Below are 22,366 nucleotides of genomic sequence, written 5' to 3' on the forward strand. Positions count from 1 at the left end.
ACATTGTACTAGCAGTGACATCCAACATTTGCCCTACAGCAGTAGCATCCTTTTGCGTTTGTGACACACAGTTTGCATGGTACCTCAGTAGATAACTCGCTTATGAGTCCCATTACATGGATGATAAAGGTTACACATGTGGATATGAGACCAGCAAATAGCCACAAGGAGAAAATCTCCACATATGCACCGGTTATTCACTTAACCCCTTAAGGACCAAACTTCTGGAATAAAAGGGAATCATGACATGTCACACGTCATGTGTCCTTAAGGGGTTAAATTAAATTGCCCCAGATCAAGATTAGCAGAAATCCTTAGGACTGCAAAATCCAACATTTCGAGGTTTTGTCTAAAAAGTGGCCTGCCTATTTTCACACCATAATCTTGTTGTTTGTGTCGCATTTTCCTCCAGAGCCTGAAAAAAATAATAATCCTTCAATCTTTTATTTTTGTGATTTTACTATGGATTGCATTCACAAAAGAAGATAAATCAGTAATATTAGGCAGGAAAAAATTAGCAAAAAAAAAAAAAAAAATATTTGCCAAAGTGAGGCTCTGAATGAGATTGCAATATTTTCATACCTACTAGGGAGAAAGTGCTAACGCTTTGAAGAAATCCAAGGCATCCTATTAAGTTAATAAATGTAAATTCTTTTTACTTAATTTTATCAAAATTTTTATATATGGACCGAATTTGGCTTATAGTGAATAACCTTGCCTGATCCTAATACCCAAGGAAAGGAAGTAGCGGATACAAAATAAAATTAATTTTATTATACAAATAATATATTTGTGAGTGAAAAATGCAAAAAACTAATTTGAACGCCAATTTTTGCCAGTGTTTGTGACTAAATGGCTACTAAAAAATACTGGACATACCCCATCTGCCATACCTTGGGTTGTCTACTATTGCAAATGGTATGCCATTATGGGGGTAATTCTCATTCCTGGGCTACCGTACGGTCTCAAAGGCAACGTAACCAATCTGGCAAATTTCAATGTGAAAGAACTGAAACGCAAGCCTTATATTTGACTCTGTAACTTTTGAAAACATCATAAAACCTGTACATGAGGGGTACTGTTATACTCAAGGACCTCGCAATCGCATGGCTCAGGGGGGCCAGAATGGATGAGGGGGACTCCCTGGGCTGCCAGGTGAGTCCCTGAACCGCGCAGGTTCGCCAGCGACTGGGTAAGTAGAAAGGACGGCAGGGACGTGCTATGCCGCTCCCGGGCGTTTAGAGCCGAGTCCCCAAGGATGGCATAGCACGTCCGCCATCCTTAAGGGGGTTAAAAGGACACTATAGTCACCAGAACAACTACAGCTTAATGTAGTTGTTCTGGTGTCTACAGCCAGTCCCGGCATGCTTTTCAATGTAAACACTTCCTTTTGTAAGAAACACTTCCATTGCTGCCTAGTTTCACCTCTAGTGTTAGTCATTCAGGTGGCCACTAGATGGTACCTTCAGTCTCCACGCTCTGCATAGAAGAACTGAATGCTCCTTTTAGAGATGCATTGATGCAGTGTTTTGCTGCCATGCTGCCCATGCGCAATATCCTCCCAATGCTTTCCTATGGGAAAGCATTGGTTTAGCTTAGATCATACAGATTGAGGATCTCAGCTATGGAGGTGGGACCAGCTGTGGCAAAACAGACATGGTTTCAATGCTCCCCGGCCTGCTGCGTTCGCTAAAGGGCTAACAAAACTGTGACCTGGCATCTGGGATTTGTAGAGCTCTGATTTATGGAGTTCATTGGAGACTGTTGCATCTCCAAGGCTCTTAGCAGTTGCAATAAAGTACTTGATTAGGGCAATTTGTTAGAGAACAGAGTCTATTCTTTACAGCATTTAACAGTATGTTTGATTTGTGTTAAATTCACTGAGCGCATTGGGAGCTTTTTATGCAATGTATTACTTTGCTTAAATAAATATGCAGAATTCTATCAACATTTACATTTTAGAAAGTGTTTTTTCTTTAATTCCACTTCTTCCATTGTTGTACACTAGATTTCTCCAACTGCTTTTGGAGTATGATCCATATACTTCTGGACTGGATTAGCAAATAGGAAAAATGCAAGCAGTATCAACAGTATAGATCTGCGATATGTCTGGCTTGCACTGTACATAAATATTAAAACAAGTCTTGCCAACTATTCAATTACATTTAAAGGAATACTATAGCATTAGGAATACAAAACCGTATTCCTAACGCCATGGTGTCTCTGCATATGTCTTTAGCCTCACTCCCCCTCTCCAGCATGTAAAGTGATTTTTTTTTTTTTTCACTTACCTCATTCCAGCGCCAATCTTCTCCTCTAGCGGCACCATGCTCATGGAGGAACCTAATGTGCATGCACGGAAAACATCACAAGTGCTTTGTAACTTCCCCATAGGAAAGCATTAAATCAATGCTTTCCTTTGGGTATTTTGAAGTTGCTCAACTTCCACAAAGAGTTTTTTGAAAATGCAGGAAGCTCCTCCAGTAACGGTCTGGAAGACTGCCATTAGACTATGTCTTAACCCTGCAATGTAAACAATGCAGTTCTCAAAAACTGCAATGTTGTACAATGCAGGGTAAGCGGACAGAGGCACTTCACCCAGACCACTTCAATGAGATGAAGTGGTGAGGTGCCTATAGTGATACTTTAAACAGAAAGGTGTGGGGAACATGAATGCAAACCTTACATTACCTTAGTAAGCAAGTCATGCCATATATATTTACTGATGCAATCGTTCCAAATTTCCCAAATATTTCATCCACTCACAAAAAAAGTGCTTAGGTGCAATCATTTCATGTAAGAATATTTAAAAGCTGTATTTCATGGATAGGTTTTTTTTTTAGAGTTATTTTTAACCCCTTAAGGACACATGACATGTGTGACATGTCATGATTCCCTTTTATTCCAGAAGTTTGGTCCTTAAGGGGTTAAAATACTGGACAAAAAATTTCAATACACAACTTGACAGATTTACTAACTAATTCTTCCACATCAAAGAGAATGCAAAACAGGTTTCCCCTTGAGCAGAAAGCTGAAGCCAAGCAGACTGAATAATAGCTCCATATTAAAGGTCAAACTCCCCTTTAACAAAGGACAAATATAATCTGGGGCTGAAAGGGAGCAATTGGGGCAGGAAGTCGTAATGGATATGGGTTTTGCTGTGAGCTACAAAGACAGAACGCAGGATGAGGTTAGAAGAATTTCAGAATGGTTTAGACATATACTTACATCTTGCCTTCATGAGGATCTTCCTCCCTCCCCTGTAAAATAAAAATGGAAATTAAAATGAAGTAAAAACATATTGTCAAGATTCAGAAAAAAAACTTTATCTATATTCATGTTTAAAGTTGCAGCCCAGGATATATTAATGGTGACCTTATTTTTAAAGCATTACATAGAAACAAATAAAAAAAAATACAAAACTAAATAAATAAGGATAAGCATTTGAGATTCCCTGCACATAACCAGGTTTTGCAGCTTCTGCAGTGAGCTCACTTAAAAACCCAGAAGTGGCTCAGCCTATTAGGATTCTGGCATTACTATTGTATCTCCTGAACCTCATTAGAGGTTCAATTAATAGCAATTCCATGTATCAGATGAGATGTATGCAAGTGCTCTGTAAGCAGAAAGAAGCTGCAACCGCTGACTAAGGGAAACTAGACAGCCACATGCTAACGACTGCTCTATAAACCTAAACAGAAAGAAAGAAATGGGAAAAAGAAAATCTGCCCCTTAGAACGTGGGTGGAGTCTATTCCCATTTATTGGCTACTCCCTTTAAAGTACAAAGTCACATAAGTGTGGTAATAAATCTTTAATCAACGTTAAGAGTAATTTTGGCTGGTAACAATTTTACCAGAAAAAATAAATACATTTTATTATCAAATACACCCTACAAGTGTTTAAAGTGAAAATATAAATACAACCACCTATTAAAAACCTGGAAGGTTGCTCCAATAATAAACACCCCGATATTGGCACAAGGAGCCTAGATGGATAAGTATCGAGAGCCCTTTAAAAGGATCAAATAAATGACATCCATATCTCCTAATCGGGGTGAGAGTACTGTCTATTCTGGTTCCAGCAGCACATAATATTATGGATACTTGCTATAGATGCAGCAAAATAAAGTATTCTGGTTCTAGTATCACAAACTAGTATGAATACTTGCTGTAGAGGCAGCACGTAGAAAGTGGAGAAAAATAGGATTTGCCGTAGTTAGTCAAAAGGGGGGGGCATACAGGTGAGTTCGAAGTGACCTATTGGAGGTCTGCTAGAAGACCACAGAGAGAGCTTCCCAGCAGGACCTAAAGGTTTTCAAAGTAACGTGCCTGTAAATGCCCTGAAACTAGCTGACAATTCCCCCACCAAATAAACTGCTGCTTCAAGGCAGCCTAGCAGTATCCCTCAAGCTTGCATAGTGAGACCAGTGTAGACCAGTGTAGACAGCGTAGGAGCCCAGGTAAGTAAATTAGCAAATCAGCCCATCTGCTCGACGCGCGTTTCGGCGTTTCTAAACGCCTTTGTCAAGAGCTAACCAGGGAGTGATCCCGGACCTGTTTATAAAGGGGGTCCACTATACTCCTCCCCTCGTTAATCCTCCAATCCGTCATCTCGAAATTAGGGGTTGGTCCGAGTGGGGTTGATCCTTTTAAAGGGCTCTCGATACTTATCCATCTAGGCTCCTTGTGCCAATATCGGGGTGTTTATTATTGGAGCAACCTTCCAGGTTTTTAATAGGTGGTTGTATTTATATTTTCACTTTAAACACGTGTAGGGTGTATTTGATAATAAAATTTATTTATTTTTTCTGGTAAAATTGTTACCAGCCAAAATTACTCTTAACGTTGATTAAAGATTTATTACCACACTTATGTGACTTTGTACTTTAAAGGGAGTAGCCAATAAATGGGAATAGACTCCACCCACTTTCTAAGGGGCGGATTTTCTTTTTCCCATTTCTTTCTTTCTGTTTAATTTTTCTACCTGGGGTTAAGCCCCTACTACTCCCTGTAACCTCCCTTTGAGGTTTGGAGGTGATCTATTTCACACCCATAACCTCTCTCTCCGTTTTCTATATATAAATTTTAAGGTTTCAATACCTAGGTTACGTATCACTTTAAATACTATGGCCGGTTTTTTATCTAATAAACAGGATTTTAACACCTGGTGCAAAGACGCTGAAAACGTATTCTCTAACGATAACCTTGAGAACAATTATGTGTCCCCTGATATTAATCAGTCCTTCAATGCAGTAACAAAAACATATAAACAACAAATTAGGACTTGTTGGGAAATATCCTCCTTGGAAAACTATATCAAGAAGGATATGATCCCGAGGGGCCTTAGAGTAAGAAATATCCCGACAGCGTACACAGAGAACCCTGACTTTATGAAGGAATGGGAACTCTCAGCAGGGATTTGCTCTAGGAGGTTTATGGAAATCATTTGCACCTTTGAAAAAGCAAAACTAGAGAATACCAATCTAAAACTTGGAGAGGAAATTGAGAAACTCAATCAGTTCAAAGGTGAATCCATCTTCCCACCACTTGAAAGCAAACTTAAATTAAACTTGGAGAGATATCAGGAATCAATTAAGTTCAGGAAACATCAGAAATTCCTTAGAGACTCTAGGGATTACCAAACAGGTAATATTTACAATTTTCCCACCCGCCGCTTAAGACGGAATTCTGAAAACTACTTAACCTCCGATTATGATTCCTCTGACCCTGATTCTAACAATACACCCTCAAACTCACAACTTCCAACCCAAACTCCTCCCAATACTAGTAATCCCCGTAGCATTTTAAAAAAAGGGGTGGATTTTTTAGAAATAAGCCAACAGGAAGAACTCCCCAATTACCAAACACGGTTTCAATCCAGAAACAGAGACAGAGGGAGAGACAGAGAGGGGAGGAGAGGGGGAAGAAGGAGACGCTACTAAGACCTGATTCTGAATTCACAACTGCCCATACCCCTAAATTGCAAGTAATTAACTTATCATCTTGTCAATTAGATGAATTCCAGCTCAATATTTTGGGGAAGGGACTTTCTTTTGTTCCCACTCCAGCTTTCGACAGATTTATGTGGACCAAAGATCTACATTTATTTGTACGAAAATTGGCATTACATAAATTTCACGAACTGAACAAAGAAAAGAAAGCTAAATCCTTAGGCCTCTCTAGCAGAGATATCGAATGCCTTAACACTCTAGTCTCTCTCCTTGATGAAAATGACCTACAATCATCAATTAAACACACCGAATTAAAACCTAAAAGCCACTTTACCCCCAACTTGTCATCCTTCAGGAATATTGATTTATTCCTTGAAGCCGTCAAAAGCGAGATTGATGGTATAGAACACAACAACCTCCACTCCCTCCCTAATGACAACTTGTCCAAGAGGGAACAGACTGCGCTGAAATCACTCAAAGACAACAATGACGTGATTATCAAGCAGGCAGACAAGGGGGGCAGTGTTGTGGTCATGGATACATCTAACTATGAGAAAATGGTGAAGAGGGTTCTGAGCAATACAGACACCTATAGTATCATCCCCTCCGACCCTACCAACACCTTTCTCAGTAGCTATAAAGCGATTCTGGATGAAGGCCGCAGTGGAGGGTTGCTATCGGATGGGGAATACCACTTTATCCTCAACCGTCAGCCTAGGATAGCAACCTTCTACTGCCTGCCCAAAATCCACAAATGTCTAGAGGATCCACCAGGCCGCCCAATAGTTTCTGGGATTAACAACCTAACCCAGAATGGCAGCCTCTATATTGACCAGATCCTTAGACCTTTCGTGGAACGCCTACCCTCATACATTAGGGATTGCTTCTAAACCAAAGAATCGAACCCACCGCAAATCTGTGTAGTCTCGATGTGGAGGCACTCTATTCCTCCATCCCTCACCAAAGGGGGATTGAACACGTTAAACACTTCCTAGACAGAAGAGGGCCCGAATACCAAGCACACACCACCTTCACCCTAAAACTTCTCAACTTCATACTGTCTCACAATTACTTTTTGTTCCATAATAAATACTACCACCAGGTGAGAGGTACGGCGATGGGCACAGCTTGTGCGCCATCGTATGCCAACCTCCACCTGGGCTGGTGGGAGGAACAAATTTGGGCTTCTGACATCCTCTCTCGCTTTAGACCCAAGATTGCCTCTTGGTACAGGTACATCGACGATGTCATCATAGTGTGGCAGGGTACCTGTGAGGAATTTGATAATTTTGTGTCCCTCCTTAACATCAACGACGACAATCTTAGATTTACGGCAGAATTTGGGGGCTCAAATCTAAACTTTTTGGACCTAACCATTTCGGTCTGTGACGATGGCTCCTTGAAAACTACCTTATTCAAGAAACCCTCGGCATCTAATTCCCTACTTAAATGGGATAGCTTTCACCCTAGCCCTCTGAAACAGGGCATCCCTACTGGACAATATCTCAGACTACGGCGCAACTGCACGGATATATTGGACTTCCAACTGAAAGCCAAAACTCTGAGACAACAGTTTAAGGAGAAGGGATACCCTAATAGGTGCCTTAAAAGAGCCTATAAAAGGGCGCTCCTAACTGACAGAGGACCTATTGACAGAATCACCCTGTATTGAGAACACTACCAAGAAAATAATCAGGATGATAGGGACTTTTGACACCGGCTGGAATGAAGTCAAACATTCTATACAGAAATTCTGGCCTATCCTCCTAAAGGACACCCATCTCAAAGATGTACTGTGTCCCCAAGCCACCATAACGGCCCGCAGAGGCAGGAACCTTAGGGACATCTTGGTTCCCAGCCATTTCACGATTAAACAAAATCTAAATCTTACTTGGCTGGGACGGAAGGTCCCGACAGGCTCATATGCCTGTGGCAGATGTGTGGCATGTAGATACATTCTTAGAGACTCAAAGAAAATAAGTGACAGTGAAGGCAAACAAACCTACCAAATTTCCCATTTCTTCAACTGTAATTCAATGGGGGTAGTATACCTTCTCACTTGCAGTTGAAAAATGATGTATGTGGGTAAAACTTTCCGGGCCTTTAAAGAACGTATTAAGGAACACGTTAGGTCCCCAAAAAATCGTGTTGATACCCCAATCTCCAGACATCTAAAAGAGAGTCATGGCGGGTCCTCTAAAGACATACGTTTCTGTGGCTTGGAATTAGTGAAGCGTGAACAAAGACGGGGTGATTATGATAAAATCCTACGCCAAAAAGAATGTAGGTGGATCTACAAACTTAAAACCTTGCACCCAAGGGGTTTAAATGAGGGTTTTTCCTTCTCCCCATTCATATAAGGCACCAGCCCTTGTATATAGTTTGTTTTTTCATTTTCTTTTCCTTGTATTATTTATTATTTTTACTTAACCGGCAAGCACTATTCAGTGTTTCCTTACTAATAGTGATCATTTTACGTACACATTTCATGGTAGTAATAATCTTCAAATACCAGCGATGTCTATCTATGCTGTCCCTCCCTACTTAGGGATCAACACTGACAACATATCCCTATAGCTACCGGATCAAGGGAACATTCATCTATTGCCTAATTTACACATCGTTCTGGCACTGCTAGTACTGCAACAAAAAACTGCATTTATAGGTGCTACAATGTGGACGGTGACCTCACTGCACAGTGGATAGACCCCTACACTGGGACATGCCACTTATGGGAGAATTGGCCCCTCTCTTTGGACGGAGCGATAATATTTTCGCCCTGATATGTCCATATGGCTTCCTGTAGCTCCCTAGACTACGGCAGACTTATGTCTACATTGTGTGTGATAACTAACACATAATGTGGACACTTTGTATCCATATGTATCTGTTCACCGTCCTTACTCCGGTACACAGACGGACGGGCATCAGAGTTGTTTAGCACTGATCCCCCTACCTTTCCACACGCCCCCCGCCCCTCCAGGATTGGTCCGGGGAAGAGAGTGGGCGTGGAACCCCACTCAGACCAACCCCTAATTTCGAGACGACGGATTGGAGGATTAACGAGGGGAGGAGTATAGTGGACCCCCTTTATAAACAGGTCCGGGACCACTCCCTGGTTAGCTCTTGACAAAGGCGTTTAGAAACGCCGAAACGCGCGTCGAGCAGATGGGCTGATTTGCTAATTTACTTACCTGGGCTCCTACGCTGTCTACACTGGTCTCACTATGCAAGCTTGAGGGATACTGCTAGGCTGCCTTGAAGCAGCAGTTTATTTGGTGGGGGAATTGTCAGCTAGTTTCAGGGCATTTACAGGCACGTTACTTTGAAAACCTTTAGGTCCTGCTGGGAAGCTCTCTCTGTGGTCTTCTAGCAGACCTCCAATAGGTCACTTCGAACTCACCTGTATGCCCCCCCCCTTTTGACTAACTACGGCAAATCCTATTTTTCTCCACTTTCTACGTGCTGCCTCTACAGCAAGTATTCATACTAGTTTGTGATACTAAAACCAGAATACTTTATTTTGCTGCATCTATAGCAAGTATCCATAATATTCTGTGCTGCTGGAACCAGAATAGACAGTACTCTCACCCCGATTAGGAGATATGGATGTCATTTATTTGATCCTTTTAAAGGGCTCTCGATACTTATCCATCTAGGCTCCTTGTGCCAATATCGGGGTGTTTATTATTGGAGCAACCTTCCAGGTTTTTAATAGGTGGTTGTATTTATATTTTCACTTTAAACACTTGTAGGGTGTATTTGATAATAAAATGTATTTATTTTTTCTGGTAAAATTGTTACCAGCCAAAATTACTCTTAACGTTGATTAAAGATTTATTACCACACTTATGTGACTTTGTACTTTAAAGGGAGTAGCCAATAAATGGGAATAGACTCCACCCACTTTCTAAGGGGCGGATTTTCTTTTTCCCATTTCTTTCTTTCTGTTTAATTTTTCTACCTGGGGTTAAGCCCCTACTACTCCCTGTAACCTCCCTTTGAGGTTTGGAGGTGATCTATTTCACACCCATAACCTCTCTCTCCGTTTTCTATGCTCTATAAACCTATATTATATTATTTACATATCAAAGGTTTTGACAGTTTGACATAAATTAAACAGACAGAAACATATTGATAAAACAAAGGTGAAAATGAAGAACACCACAGACTAACAGAGAAGGTGTATTGGTCAGATGTAGATTTGAAAAATGAGAGCTGGTGTTTATAGAATATGCTTTAAACTCATGGGATGAGTTATGAAAACATAGTAAGGGAGGCTACAGTAGCCTTTGCATGGTGTTGCAAATTATGGGGCAACACGAGAAAAACATTGCTGAGACTTAGACAGCCTTGAAAAGACATTCCACTGCCTAAACACCAAAAAAATAAAGATCAAAATATATCCCAAATGAAAACAGGCACATTTAATTATGCATGTTTATCTAAAAACAGCCAGCAAAACTACAGTTTTACTCTTCTCTGCTGCATTTTGCAAGTACCTTCCATTCTAACCCCACTGAGACTTTCTGTGACTCTCCAATCACAAACATTAAATTGCAGCTCAATGAGTCAAGTCTCAAGTCAAGTGCAAGGCGGGTGCACTGGACAATTGCTGCCTCTGGTGTTTAGCTCCACTGAGCTAAATGACCAGGAAGTAACCATTTATTTATGTTGGTCTGATTTCTATTTAAATCTGAACATTTTGTAAAGAGGGCATACTCTTCACACAAAGCATTTCAGCAAGCTAAATTGATTTAGGGGTCTGAAATGTCCCTTTAAGTAGGAGGAAGATGCAGAGTTGTGGAGGTATTTTTTTTAATCAGTCAATGGAACCAAGATCACCTTCCAGCAGAGAAGGAAAGTTAGTGAAGTCAGATGAGTGATAAGCATGTATAGGAATGTACATAATGTATAGAAGCAGCTTTAAATTCATATCTTGGGCAAGACAGACGTTCAACTCAGGGATTTCTTGATAAACCGGAGAAAATGGACTGAAATGTTGAAACAATGTTCATGCAGCCCTATAAGTTGTACTAATGTCCTTGAGTGCTTCTTTCATTGACTAGTACTTTGACTGGAGACTGCACCTAGAAAGTGTAAACAAGAATGGCACACTGTCTGGAGATCCCCAACACGGCTAAATGTACATGTTCGGTGCCATTAGGCACAACATTCTAAAACGTTCCCTACTCCCAAAACCAAAAAGGGCAGACGAAATAAGTATAATGACATTATTAACTGGCCACTGCAGGCATAATGCAATCTGCAAGCAAAAATAAAAAGACAAAACTTATTTTCGACAACTGCATGTATAAATAGATGTGTGTATATTTCTGCGTGTAGTATGTTGTGCTAGAATATGTGAGTATAGCAAGAAGTGGTAAGGGTAAAAGGGGTAAAGGTTAGAAATGGGTTAACGTCGGTAAGATTGCATAGAGTGCATTTAGTGTTAAGAGGATTTAAAGCTTGAGAGACGTTTACGTTATAAATAAAGTTACAGTATGAGGGATGTTTAGGATTATTGGGTTCAGGGTTAGAGTGGGGTTTATTTAGAATTTGGTTACACTGGGTGTTTTAGGATTAGTTTGGACTAGAGGTGGGTTACATTTAGTACTGGGGTAAATTAGGTGTTTAGTAGCTAAACATTGGATTAAGATTATTCTTTATACAGTGCCAACATATTCTATAGCACTGTACAATAGGTGGACTAACAGACAATTATTTGTGGAATAAGGTAGAAATGAAAACCCAGGACTTGCGGCAAATGTAATTTTCAAAACACAGCTAAACTGTAAAACCAAGTTTTGTTTTTTGTTTTTATTAGAAGGATGCATCCATAGTGTTTTTTTAACATTTCCACTGTAATGAATCCCGAACTAAACAGAGGGATCCAATCAGCAACAGATGCTCATTGTTCCCACTGTAAGACATGTTGCTTCAGGTCAATGGAAGAGATTTTAAACGGGTCTCTCCAGTCACATTCATGTGAAAACTAGAATCTCTCATAACAGGAACAATATCTGCTGAATACACTGGTGCTCTCAGAGTTTTCCACATGTCACATGCAGTTTTTCAACCTGCACTGATCACATTTCCACGTGTAAAAGGAAAAGCTTTCAAGAAAACAAGGAAAAAAAACAAAAAACACCATACAACACAAAGAAAATATTTACTGACCACTTCCTTAACCAAGTCTTCAACAATAAGACCCTGTTCGTTTGTACGTAGATTGGTGGCCCACATCCATCCATCTTCTAATTCATTATGGACAATAAACATATCTCCTTTTAAGAAACTGCAGGGAGACAATTAAGAATTAGTTTTTAATTGCAATAGAGAAAGTGAAAAAACAAAACAAAACAAAAAAAACTCCTGATTTGTATGTTTTGTTTTCATGAACTGCTTTGCCATGGAAAAAGTAACTGCTATTAAAGTATAAAAAGAAGAATATATTTACTGATGGTCAAATATGTGTTGCAGTTTAGGTTGAAATCAGCACTATGATATTATTAAATTACCACGGAACTAATAAATCTAAAGGAAGAAGCAGATACATCCAGTGAGTATCCTATCTGCACAATTAGAAATGCATAACGCCAAAAGTTACTGCTTCTGTGAATACATCAGGATAAAACATCTTTATTTACAGTGCATTTATTTATTTCTAAATGTAATCAAGCATTCATTTTTTTCAAAGGGACACTATAGTCACCAGAACAACTGCAGCTTGATGTAGTTGGTGTCTACAGCCTGTCCCTGCATGCTTTTTAATTTAAACACTGTTTACACTAGTGCCTAGAAACACCTCCAGTGGCAGTCACTCAGCCACTAGAGGTTCTTCCTTAGTCACGTCAAGCGTCTCCACTCTACGTGGAGAAGCATAGAAATCCATTGATTCAATGCATCTTTATGAGGAGATATTGATTGGTGCAGTGCTATATTTTGCCACGCATGCTAAATAGCCTCCCATTGGCTGTGATCGTCAAAATTGATCATTTCAGCCAAGGAGGCGGAGTGGCGCGAGTGACAGCCTGTGCAGAGCCGAAAATAAGGTGAGCAAATTAAAGGCAGGCAACGGTGGCTAGACACCTAACCAGAGCTTTTACCACTATAGTGTCAGGAATACATGTTGGAATAGCTCCCGACGGATTCCTCTTCTGCAACTGTCACTAGTCTAACCTTTTCCTTACCTTTTTGTGTCACTTTACCCCACTCCCTCTAGCATGTAAGCTTATTGAGCAGGGCCCTTAACTCCTCTGTTCCTGTGTGTCCAACTTGTCTGGTTACAACTACATGTTTGTTAGTCCACCCATTGTACAGCGCTGTGGAATTTGATGACGCTATATAAATAACATAATAATAACAAAAATAATAATTCATGACACTATAGTGTTCCTTTAAACACGGATATACATGAATAGCTATAAAATCCACTCGTTTGTCTCAGTCCAATAAAAAAAGACATGGAAAAGCTACAATAAATTTGTGTAAATTAACAGAAAATATACAGAAAGAAAGACATTTCATTTTTTAAAGGTAATCACTAACTTACTTTCTACATATAACAAATGGACTCGTCAAACATTACCTAATTTCATCTGTATCTGGCACTTTAGTGTAAGGAAGAATGGCTCGAACTCTCCGTCTGTCTTCCACAGGCTAAAAGAAACAAATGCAATCTTAAATCAAACATTTTATGCATGAAATTAACAATTGAAAGTAACATTTAAGGAGCAAACCATTGTGCTGTACCAATTATTGTACAACGGTGGCTATCATGCTTCATAAGAGGATAGTGCTAGATATGCTTTTTAAATATCCTATAGGGATTAATAAAGTGAAATTTGTGAATTGGCAAGTATGTAACCAATTACTCATTGCTTTTAATGATTTGAACCCATCTCAGTGAGCTCTTACAAGAAAAGAACTCTGTGAGCGTTAATACATCCTATCTCCATCTGATGGGTCATTCACATATAGCTTGGCTGCCTAAGTCGCGAGTGCAAAAGGTTGCAGCTAGCTCCGCCACAAAAGTTCCAATATCTCTGCAATATCTGTGTGTGCAGTGTTCCAAGCAGAAACGCTGCACACACAGATTTGATTTTCTATGACTAAATGATCTGCAGCCATGCCCTGGCTACCCAAAGGCTCATGAAGAATAAACGTAGTTTAGCAACATATTGGAAGATTATTAGCTGCTGACTTATGTACAATCAATAACGAACACAATTACAGAAGATGAATCCGTGAGTTATTCACATGTCTGAAAACACAAAAAGACACGCCAAGCACAAAAACAACTTAAAACAGTGCTGTCTTTTCCCCTTTGGGTTTTCCTTCCTTCTTTGCTTATATCTTGCTGATTTAAAAAAAATAAAAAATAAATTCCTTTCATTAAATGTGATCAACTTTTGAAAAATGAGAAGTGACAATTTTAGCGCTGAACATTGTCAAGTTTTCTCCACTTAACTACTATGCAAAAAGGACAGTAGTCCCTACTTTTCCTTATGTATATAAATTTAAACATTTTTTTATTTTTTTTAAATGAATAAACAGTGAAGCCAAACCCTATCAAACACAATTAAGCTGTGTTGCTGCCAGTTTTGGTCCTTTAATGAACGTAATGCAGTGTGGACACAACTACCTAATCCAGGGAAAGAGTCGTCATCTCTGGGCGTAAGTCACAATTGGCTAAGGCAACTCAGCACATGACAAATGTTCCCTGGCTTAGTTACACTTCATAACTTATTTAAAAAAAAATAATTGTATTATATTCCAAATTCTATCTGGTCTAGACAGCACTCAAATCAAGCATTATTCAATCTATTTTTCTACATAATAAATACCACTTACCTCTGGAGGTGCAACAGGAAAAAGAAGCTTCTCTTCTTTTAGCAAACATGACACATGACTATAGTATCCTATAAGGTCTGACAGTGAGGAAAATCGTCGCCCTCCGATGTAAAAGTCCCCACACATTGCTATTATCCTACAGAAACAAACATTTCACAAATTAGGATTTTCTAGCTTTCAACATAATGTATATTGTAAGTTTATGCACACTGAACAAAACTATGACAGAAAAGGGCATGGCTCTATAAATATGAAGTCAAATACTGTAAATGAAAATTAGACTACCGGTCATTTCAATGTGTCCACAGTTCTTAAAGAAACACTCCCCTCCTCTAAATCACATTAGTTTGCTGAACAGCTTTATGTTTGAGTTTGTCCTTTTTTTTTTAAATTTACAAAAAAGAGCAGGTTTCAGTAGAAATTAAAGGAACACTATAGTCACCTAAATTACTTTAGCTAAATAAAGCAGTTTTAGTGTATAGATCATAACCCTGCAATTTCACTGCTCAATTCACTGCCATTTATGAGTTAAATCACTTTGTTTCTGTTTATGCAGCCCTAGCCACACCTCCCCTGGCTATGATTGACAGAGCCTGCATTAAAAAAAAAAAAAACATGTTTCACTTTCAAACAGATGTAATTTACCTTAAATAATTGTATCTCGATCTCTAAATTGAACTTTATTCACATAGCAGGGGATAAGAAAATCTTAATTAAACAGAACTTGCAATAAAGAAAGCCTAAATAGGGCTCTCTTTACAGGAAGTGTTTATGGAAGGCTGTGCAAGTCACATGCAGGGAGGTGTGACTAGGGTTCATAAACAAAGGGATTTAACTCCTAAATGGCAGAGGATTGAGCAGTGAGGCTGCAGGGGCATGTTCTATACACCAAAACTGCTTCATTAAGCTAAAGTTAGTGTCAGTGTCCTGCTCAAAGTGCAGTTGAGGTGTTAAATCAATCTTTTAGTTCATACACTCCACAATGCAGCTCACTGAGAAGTACATGGTTGGCATGTCAACTGCATACATGGTCTATCTGCAAGACTTTTCAATGAGATGTCTGAGTGGACAATATCCAGCACAAAGTCTGCAATGGACAAAAAGAAGAGGTCTAACAGTATCTGCAAAAACTGTTCCTGTAGCTAAAGCAATCTAACTTTCTCCCTCCCCCCCCCCCCCCCCCCCCCCCTAAAAAGGCAACCACCCACATGGAGTGTTCATATAACAAAAACTTTGTATGCAATGTGGAAAATATGTTCTAGTTAAATAGCCATAATAAAGCTCTAAAATCTGGTAATAAAGATTAAAAATAAATAAATAAAATAAATAAAATAAAAAAGAGCAAGAGAATAAAAAGAAAAAAAAATGGTGGTGCTAAGGTACCATTTGGATACATTTGTAGTTAGGATGATATAAAGATGGACAGATAAGAAACAGAAAACTAAAGGCCTCACATGTACTGTTGCTTACCTAAAATGGGTAACAGCATTGGTTTTACTAAGGAAGGATAGCACAAATGAGCCCGGCCTACGATCACTTTCTCTAATAAGATAGCTTCCAGTCCTGACGGCTTGATAAAGGCGCTCTTCAGCAATAGTCCTATCCAGCTTGCCATGATACCACCTGAAAGATTAAAAGAAAAAAATATATATAATTGAAGACATCCAATTTGTTTCAATTATATGCAACGAATATCAATAGAGACAAAAACTTGTTTAATTTTTAGGGTTTTACCTACTGTTCTTAATATCAATTTAGTGGTCTGGATGCCATGTGCCCCCTTTATAACCTGGCAAATTAAAATATTGCTGTGTTGAAGGAACAGCTTGGCTTTCTTTGCAGGGTTAGTCTGTCTCTAATGGTGGTTATAGTGCACTAAATGCACTGCAGGGAAAAAGCAGAGAAAGAAACCAACACAATCAGATGGTCTTAGAAAGACCATATTTGATTTTCGCAGCGCTGCGTTTTAACGCGCATTTGCACTAGCCTTCCAAAGCTTTCCTATAGGAAAGAAATGGATAGGCTGACTTTATCAACATTGATATTCTCAACCAAGGAGATCAGCACTGCAAGAGAAAACATAAGTAAAATCAAATGTATTTATTTAAATTTTTTTTTTTTTTTTTTTTTTTTTTTTTAACACTGGCAGCGTTGGCCCGCTCACCTAAACTGTGACTAGGGCACTATAGCGTTAGGAATACACATTTGTAATCCTGACACTATAATGTTGCTTAAAGTTCATGTACTCTATATACAATGGGAAAAAAAAGGACACAAATAATACAAACTTTAAATTAAAAACATAATTCAGGTTCACATTAAATAAAAAAAATGTCTAGGAGTGTATAAAGTAGTAAACATGGTTTTCTAAATTGTGAAGACACTTCAAAATCATCTGCAAAATTATTTGACACCACAAAAGATGGACACACTATACGTATCATAACTAATACGACCCATTGTTGCAGCTATAGTTCAGAGAGTCTTTGGGTGTCATCCCCACACACTTTTTCTGTCAAAATTCAGGACTCTCCTTGGCACCCAAAATCAAATCCTTTTGCAGCGGTCAGCAAGATTCACTTCCACACTCCTCTTCTCAGAAAAGCTGAGTGATTTAACTCCCAAATGGCAGAGAATTGAGCCGTGAACCTGCTGGGGTACGATCTACAGACCAAAACCACTAAATTACGCTTAAGTTGTTTGGGTGACTATAGCATCCCTTTAACTAAAAGCAAGCTTTGGGATGCGCTTCTGGTTTGGTAGTGAAAGTCTAGATGTGCTAGGCACATGCCTGTAAATACTTTAACCCCAGCAGTGCCACACAGATTTACATCACGATAGAAGAAATGCATTTTTCCCCCCTTTATTTATGATGCTATTTTCACCACAGTAAATGCTTATTTTTCTGCAACAAGGTATTGAGGAACGGTCACTTCCAGAAAAGTGACAGTCACACTATTGTTTATGTATGTAAAATAGATGGAAATATTTTGATATAGTTCTGGAATATGTGTAGTCTAAGTGGTTCCTCACTGTAAAAACAATCAAGTAATTATTGTCAAATTCATTAAAAGGGACCCTATAGTCTAACAACTACAGCTAAATGTAGTTCTGGTGAAAATAGCATGTCCCTGCAGTCATTTTTATGTAAACACTGCCTTTCTAGAAAAAAAGCAGTGTTTATATTGGTGCGTAGTAATATCTCTAGTGGCAGTCACTCAGATGGCCACAAGAAGTGTTTCCTTGGTCAGTGCACGGATGTTTAGTGTCTCCACGCTCTGCATGCAGGCATTGAACTATCCCTATAGACCCAATCACATGTGTAAGGGTTTTTTTTTTTTTTAAATCGCTTTTCCCCCCCACGCTGTGCTGTTCTCACCGCAGCTGGCTCTACCTCCATGACTGCAATCATCAATCTTAATGATCTCAGCCAATCCAATGCTTTCCTGTAGGAAAGCGTTGGGAGGCTATTGCACATGTGTGTCAAAACGCCATGCTGCACCAATCAGCAACTCCTCATAGAGATGAATTGCATTAATGCATCTCTATGGGGAACATTCAGCGCCTTCATACAGAGCGTAGAGACACTAAATGTAGGTGCTGCGTACTGTGCAGCACTGACTCCGGATGCATTCTAGAGGCAGTCAGAGTGGCTTTCACTAGAAGTGTTACTAGACAACAATGTAAATACTGCTTTTTCTCTGAAAAGGCAGTGTTTACATTGAAAATTGTGGAGGGACAGGTTATAGACACGAGAACAACTCCATTAAGATGTAGTGGTTCTGGTAACTATAGTGTCCCTTTAAGAATTGTATTTTTGACATTGTATTACATACTTACACTGGAGGGGGACACGTACAACAGCTCAGGAGCTCTGTTAATTGGCAGAGCATTGAAAAACCTGGCTCCTAACTTTTTTTTGCTGGCTCCTAGATTTCAAGCAAATTTGTCAAGGGGGGTGCAGTTTTGTTTTTTTCTATACTGTACTTTTCAAAACAAACCTACGTTTCTATGAAAAAATTTAAGTGTTTTTTTTTTTTTTGCGGCCCACATAAACTTAAACCTGGTTTATTTGGCCTGTGCTAGCCTTTGAATTTGACATGCTTGATCTATACGAACGATGTTTGGGAGATATAAACGACCGACTGAGGGGAGCATTCGACATTTAAAAGCGTTCGGATATTGTACATGGCTTTCATATAAAAACTCTCGAACTGAGACGGGCCGTTGCCACGATTTCACTGGAACTATTTTGGGGTTTCCACCTTGTGGCCAGCTGGTCAAAACTGTACCTTGATGGAAATTCCAAACCACTGAACCGATCAGAATGCTTTTTGGATATGTTAAGTACTCAGATCAGGGCTATCTGGGGTTGTGACTCTCGAGGGGTTTCCATGGATTTTGGGGGTACTTTTGGGGTGTTAATTTTTTTTATATTTTTCTGTGCCTGGGAGATAATGGAGTTGTAATTTTCCCTGACTCAACCATCTCTCAGGCACAGGGAGTTTACTGTATGTATAAATTAAGAGTGCTTGCCTAAATTAAAAAAGATCTACTCCCAGCATTCAGTCTCAACTAATGCGTGGAGGAAAGGCTATGCCAGCGATATCTATGCTGATGGTCTATAGAGTTACTTCACTTTGGGAAAGGAAATCTGTGGCAGCAATATACTGGCGGTCCGCCACAGGTGGTGAACATCTAACACCAGGTAAGCTGACAAACCACTTTTAAACAACATCTTAATGTAGTTGATTTGGTGTATAGCATCTGTCTTCTTACTTTGCAATGAAAAACACAAATTTTGGAAAAGAGCAATGATTACATTTGTTAAAGAACACTCGTCAAGTGACTGAAAAAAAACTGGAAAAATAAGTAAGCCTTCACATTCAGTGTTATCTCACACAGCAGGATGATGCCAAAGAATGCTTCTCATAGAAGAGGATTTACAGAGTGCATCTATTGTCTGCCGCAGTGGTGCAGGTCTTACCTCATTGGCTAAGAGTGGTCCGCTGCCCCTAAATCTAAAAGCTAAAGAGAGCTAACAGAAGCTCCTGCTAGGAGCATCCAGCTCTCACGCCCATCTGCAGACAGGCTGGGAGCAGCATAAGGCCGACCATTACATAACAATTTGACCACTTACACTGGAGGGGGACACTTACTACAACCGCTCAAGAGCTCTGTTACCGTATATACTCGAGTATAAGCCTACCCAAATATAAGCCAAGCCTCCTAATTTTAGCACAAAAAAATGAGAAAATTATTGACTCGAGTATAAGCCTAGAGTGGGAAAGGCAGCAGCTACTGGTAAATTTCTAAATAAAATTAGATCCCAATAAAATTACGTTAATCGAATATTTATTTACAGTGTGTATATATATAATGAATGCAGAGAGTGTGTGTGTGTGTGTGTGGATATATAATGAATGCAGAGTGTGTGTATGTATATAATGCATGCAGTGTGTGTTTATGAGTGTGTGCATTATATATATATATATATATATATATATATATATATATATATATATATATATACACACACACACACACACACACACACACTGTGTGTATATAATGCTGTGTGTGTATAAACTGGGTGAGGGGAGGGCATTTTTATTATTTTAATATATTTTTTTAACATTATATTAATATAATTTTTTTTTTTTATATTAAATTATTTTAATATTTATTTAATTTGTAACAGGTGGTCCAGTGGATGGGCTGTGCAAGCTCTTACTTACCTTTGTAGCAGCTCCGGTCAGCTCACAGTGTAAGTCTCGCGCGGAGCGTTGCCACGGTGGCAGGTGTCTCGAGACTTACACTGTGAGCTGAAAGGGAGCTAACCGGAGCTGCTACAAAAGTTAAGTAAGAGCTCGCGGCCAGCCCCCGCTAATGAGCCCGGCGGTCCTGGTCTGTATTATGGCAATGTAAGTTGCCATAATACAGACCTTGACTCGAGTATAAGCAGAGTGGGGCTTTTTCAGCACGAAGAATGTGCAGAAAAACTCTGCTTAAACTCGAGTATTTACAGTAATTAGCAGAGTTCCATTCAAATAGTGAAACTAAGTTATCAAACTAAAAAAAACAAAAAAACCAACACACATGTAACACTGCTCACAGATCTATAAAAAAAAAAAATTGTACATTAGCAACATGCTCGTTTGCAGAATCAAAGCACAATTAGAATAACTAAAGGATTTTAATTCTAATGAATGAATCACTTTTAAATGAGCAAATGAAAATAAAAACAATAAAAACAATTGAACAATGGGATTTAGCCAAACTCAGTGCAGTGATAGTGGTTTATTTGGGTAGTATTCAGCAATTAAAAGAAAGAAAAGCATGAACTCAATATCCTCAGGAAACCCCTCACTGTACACATTTTTAAAAAAACAGGATATATGTAGACTTGAAATGTTATAAGTAGGATAGTATTTGAGAGCTGCGGTTGTTGTATCCATGCATGTAAAGAACTTTTTCCAGAACAGAAAATATTAAATATTAAAAAAAAACTACAATAAATGTTATATGCCAGAAGTGCAAGCCCTCACAGTAGTAAAAGGAGAAAAAACACTTTTCATTAACCCGAAATACAAGCTGAAAGCAGCATCTGGGGCAGGGGTAGCAGCACACTTCAATTTGGTAACAGAGTGCTTTAACAGGAGCCAAATTCAAATTTTGCACCAAGCAGTGAGATCGTATCCGCGCAAGTTCATCATATTCATGATAGTGTATTGCAGCTCTTTCCAAATGTCCCTTCTCCTTGCTTCCTGCCAACACAGCCCATTTCCTACAGCATTAATGGAACTTGCGACAGTCATATGCTTTCCACCATAGATCAGGTAGATTTTTTTTTCCCAAGGTGCACTGCTCTCCACAAGCCAAAAACAGTGGTTGGCCTAGCACCAGAGTTCCCCCTGACATAGCATGCCACCTGTCAGAAGAAAGAGGGAAAATAAAAGAAGTACCTGTACTTATCTGACTTCATTGAAGGACAGACAGGTACAGGGGAGGTTTGTTTTTTAGTTTGGCTAGCTGCGCGAGGGGGGAGGGCAGGGCAGAGGGAAGTATAGTGTTCAGAATACAACTTTGTATTCCTAGCACTATATCATCCCTTTAATGGGACACTCCAGACCCGTAAAGCACTTTAGCTTGCTGAAAAGCTTTCTGTGTTAAGAATGTGTTCCTTTTTTTTGTGTGTTCTATTTCTTTTTTTAATTTACTAAAATGTGCAGATTTCAATAGAAAGTTACACTTTTATAAATTATACATGTTACACCCCGCTGGCTTTTCAAACAGATCCGGTTACTTCCTGGTTTGGTTATCTGAGATGCACTGAACTCAAGAGGCAGCAATTGCCCAGAGCACCTGCCTTGCAAAGAGCACCTGCCTTGCATTGACCTGCGTTGGGAAGTCTTTGAACTGTCACAGAAAGTCTGGGCGGGATTAGAAGAGGAGGATTTGCGAATGCTTCAGACAAGAGATCTGCAGTTTTTGCAAGCTGTGTAAATACAACTCCAATTCATAATTAAATGCATGATGGTTTTCATATGGGGTATAT

The 22,366-nt window shown here is 39.2% G+C and overlaps 1 protein-coding gene across 1 annotated transcript in view; it reads right to left on the minus strand.

Annotated features, from left to right (window-relative positions):
- Window positions 1-22,366, minus strand: part of RASA1 (RAS p21 protein activator 1) — a 67,398-nt gene that overhangs the window by 26,687 nt on the left and 18,345 nt on the right. Inside the window, exons 2-6 of the mRNA XM_063453706.1 lie at window positions 16,279-16,431; window positions 14,809-14,944; window positions 13,544-13,614; window positions 12,133-12,250; window positions 3,229-3,260 (exon numbers count right to left, since the gene is read on the minus strand). Coding sequence (XP_063309776.1) covers window positions 3,229-3,260; window positions 12,133-12,250; window positions 13,544-13,614; window positions 14,809-14,944; window positions 16,279-16,431 — 510 coding nt within the window. The remainder of the gene's footprint in view (window positions 1-3,228; window positions 3,261-12,132; window positions 12,251-13,543; window positions 13,615-14,808; window positions 14,945-16,278; window positions 16,432-22,366) is intronic.

Source organism: Pelobates fuscus, chromosome 5 (assembly GCF_036172605.1).
Source record: "Pelobates fuscus isolate aPelFus1 chromosome 5, aPelFus1.pri, whole genome shotgun sequence".
In the NCBI taxonomy this organism is placed as follows: Eukaryota; Metazoa; Chordata; class Amphibia; order Anura; family Pelobatidae; genus Pelobates; species Pelobates fuscus.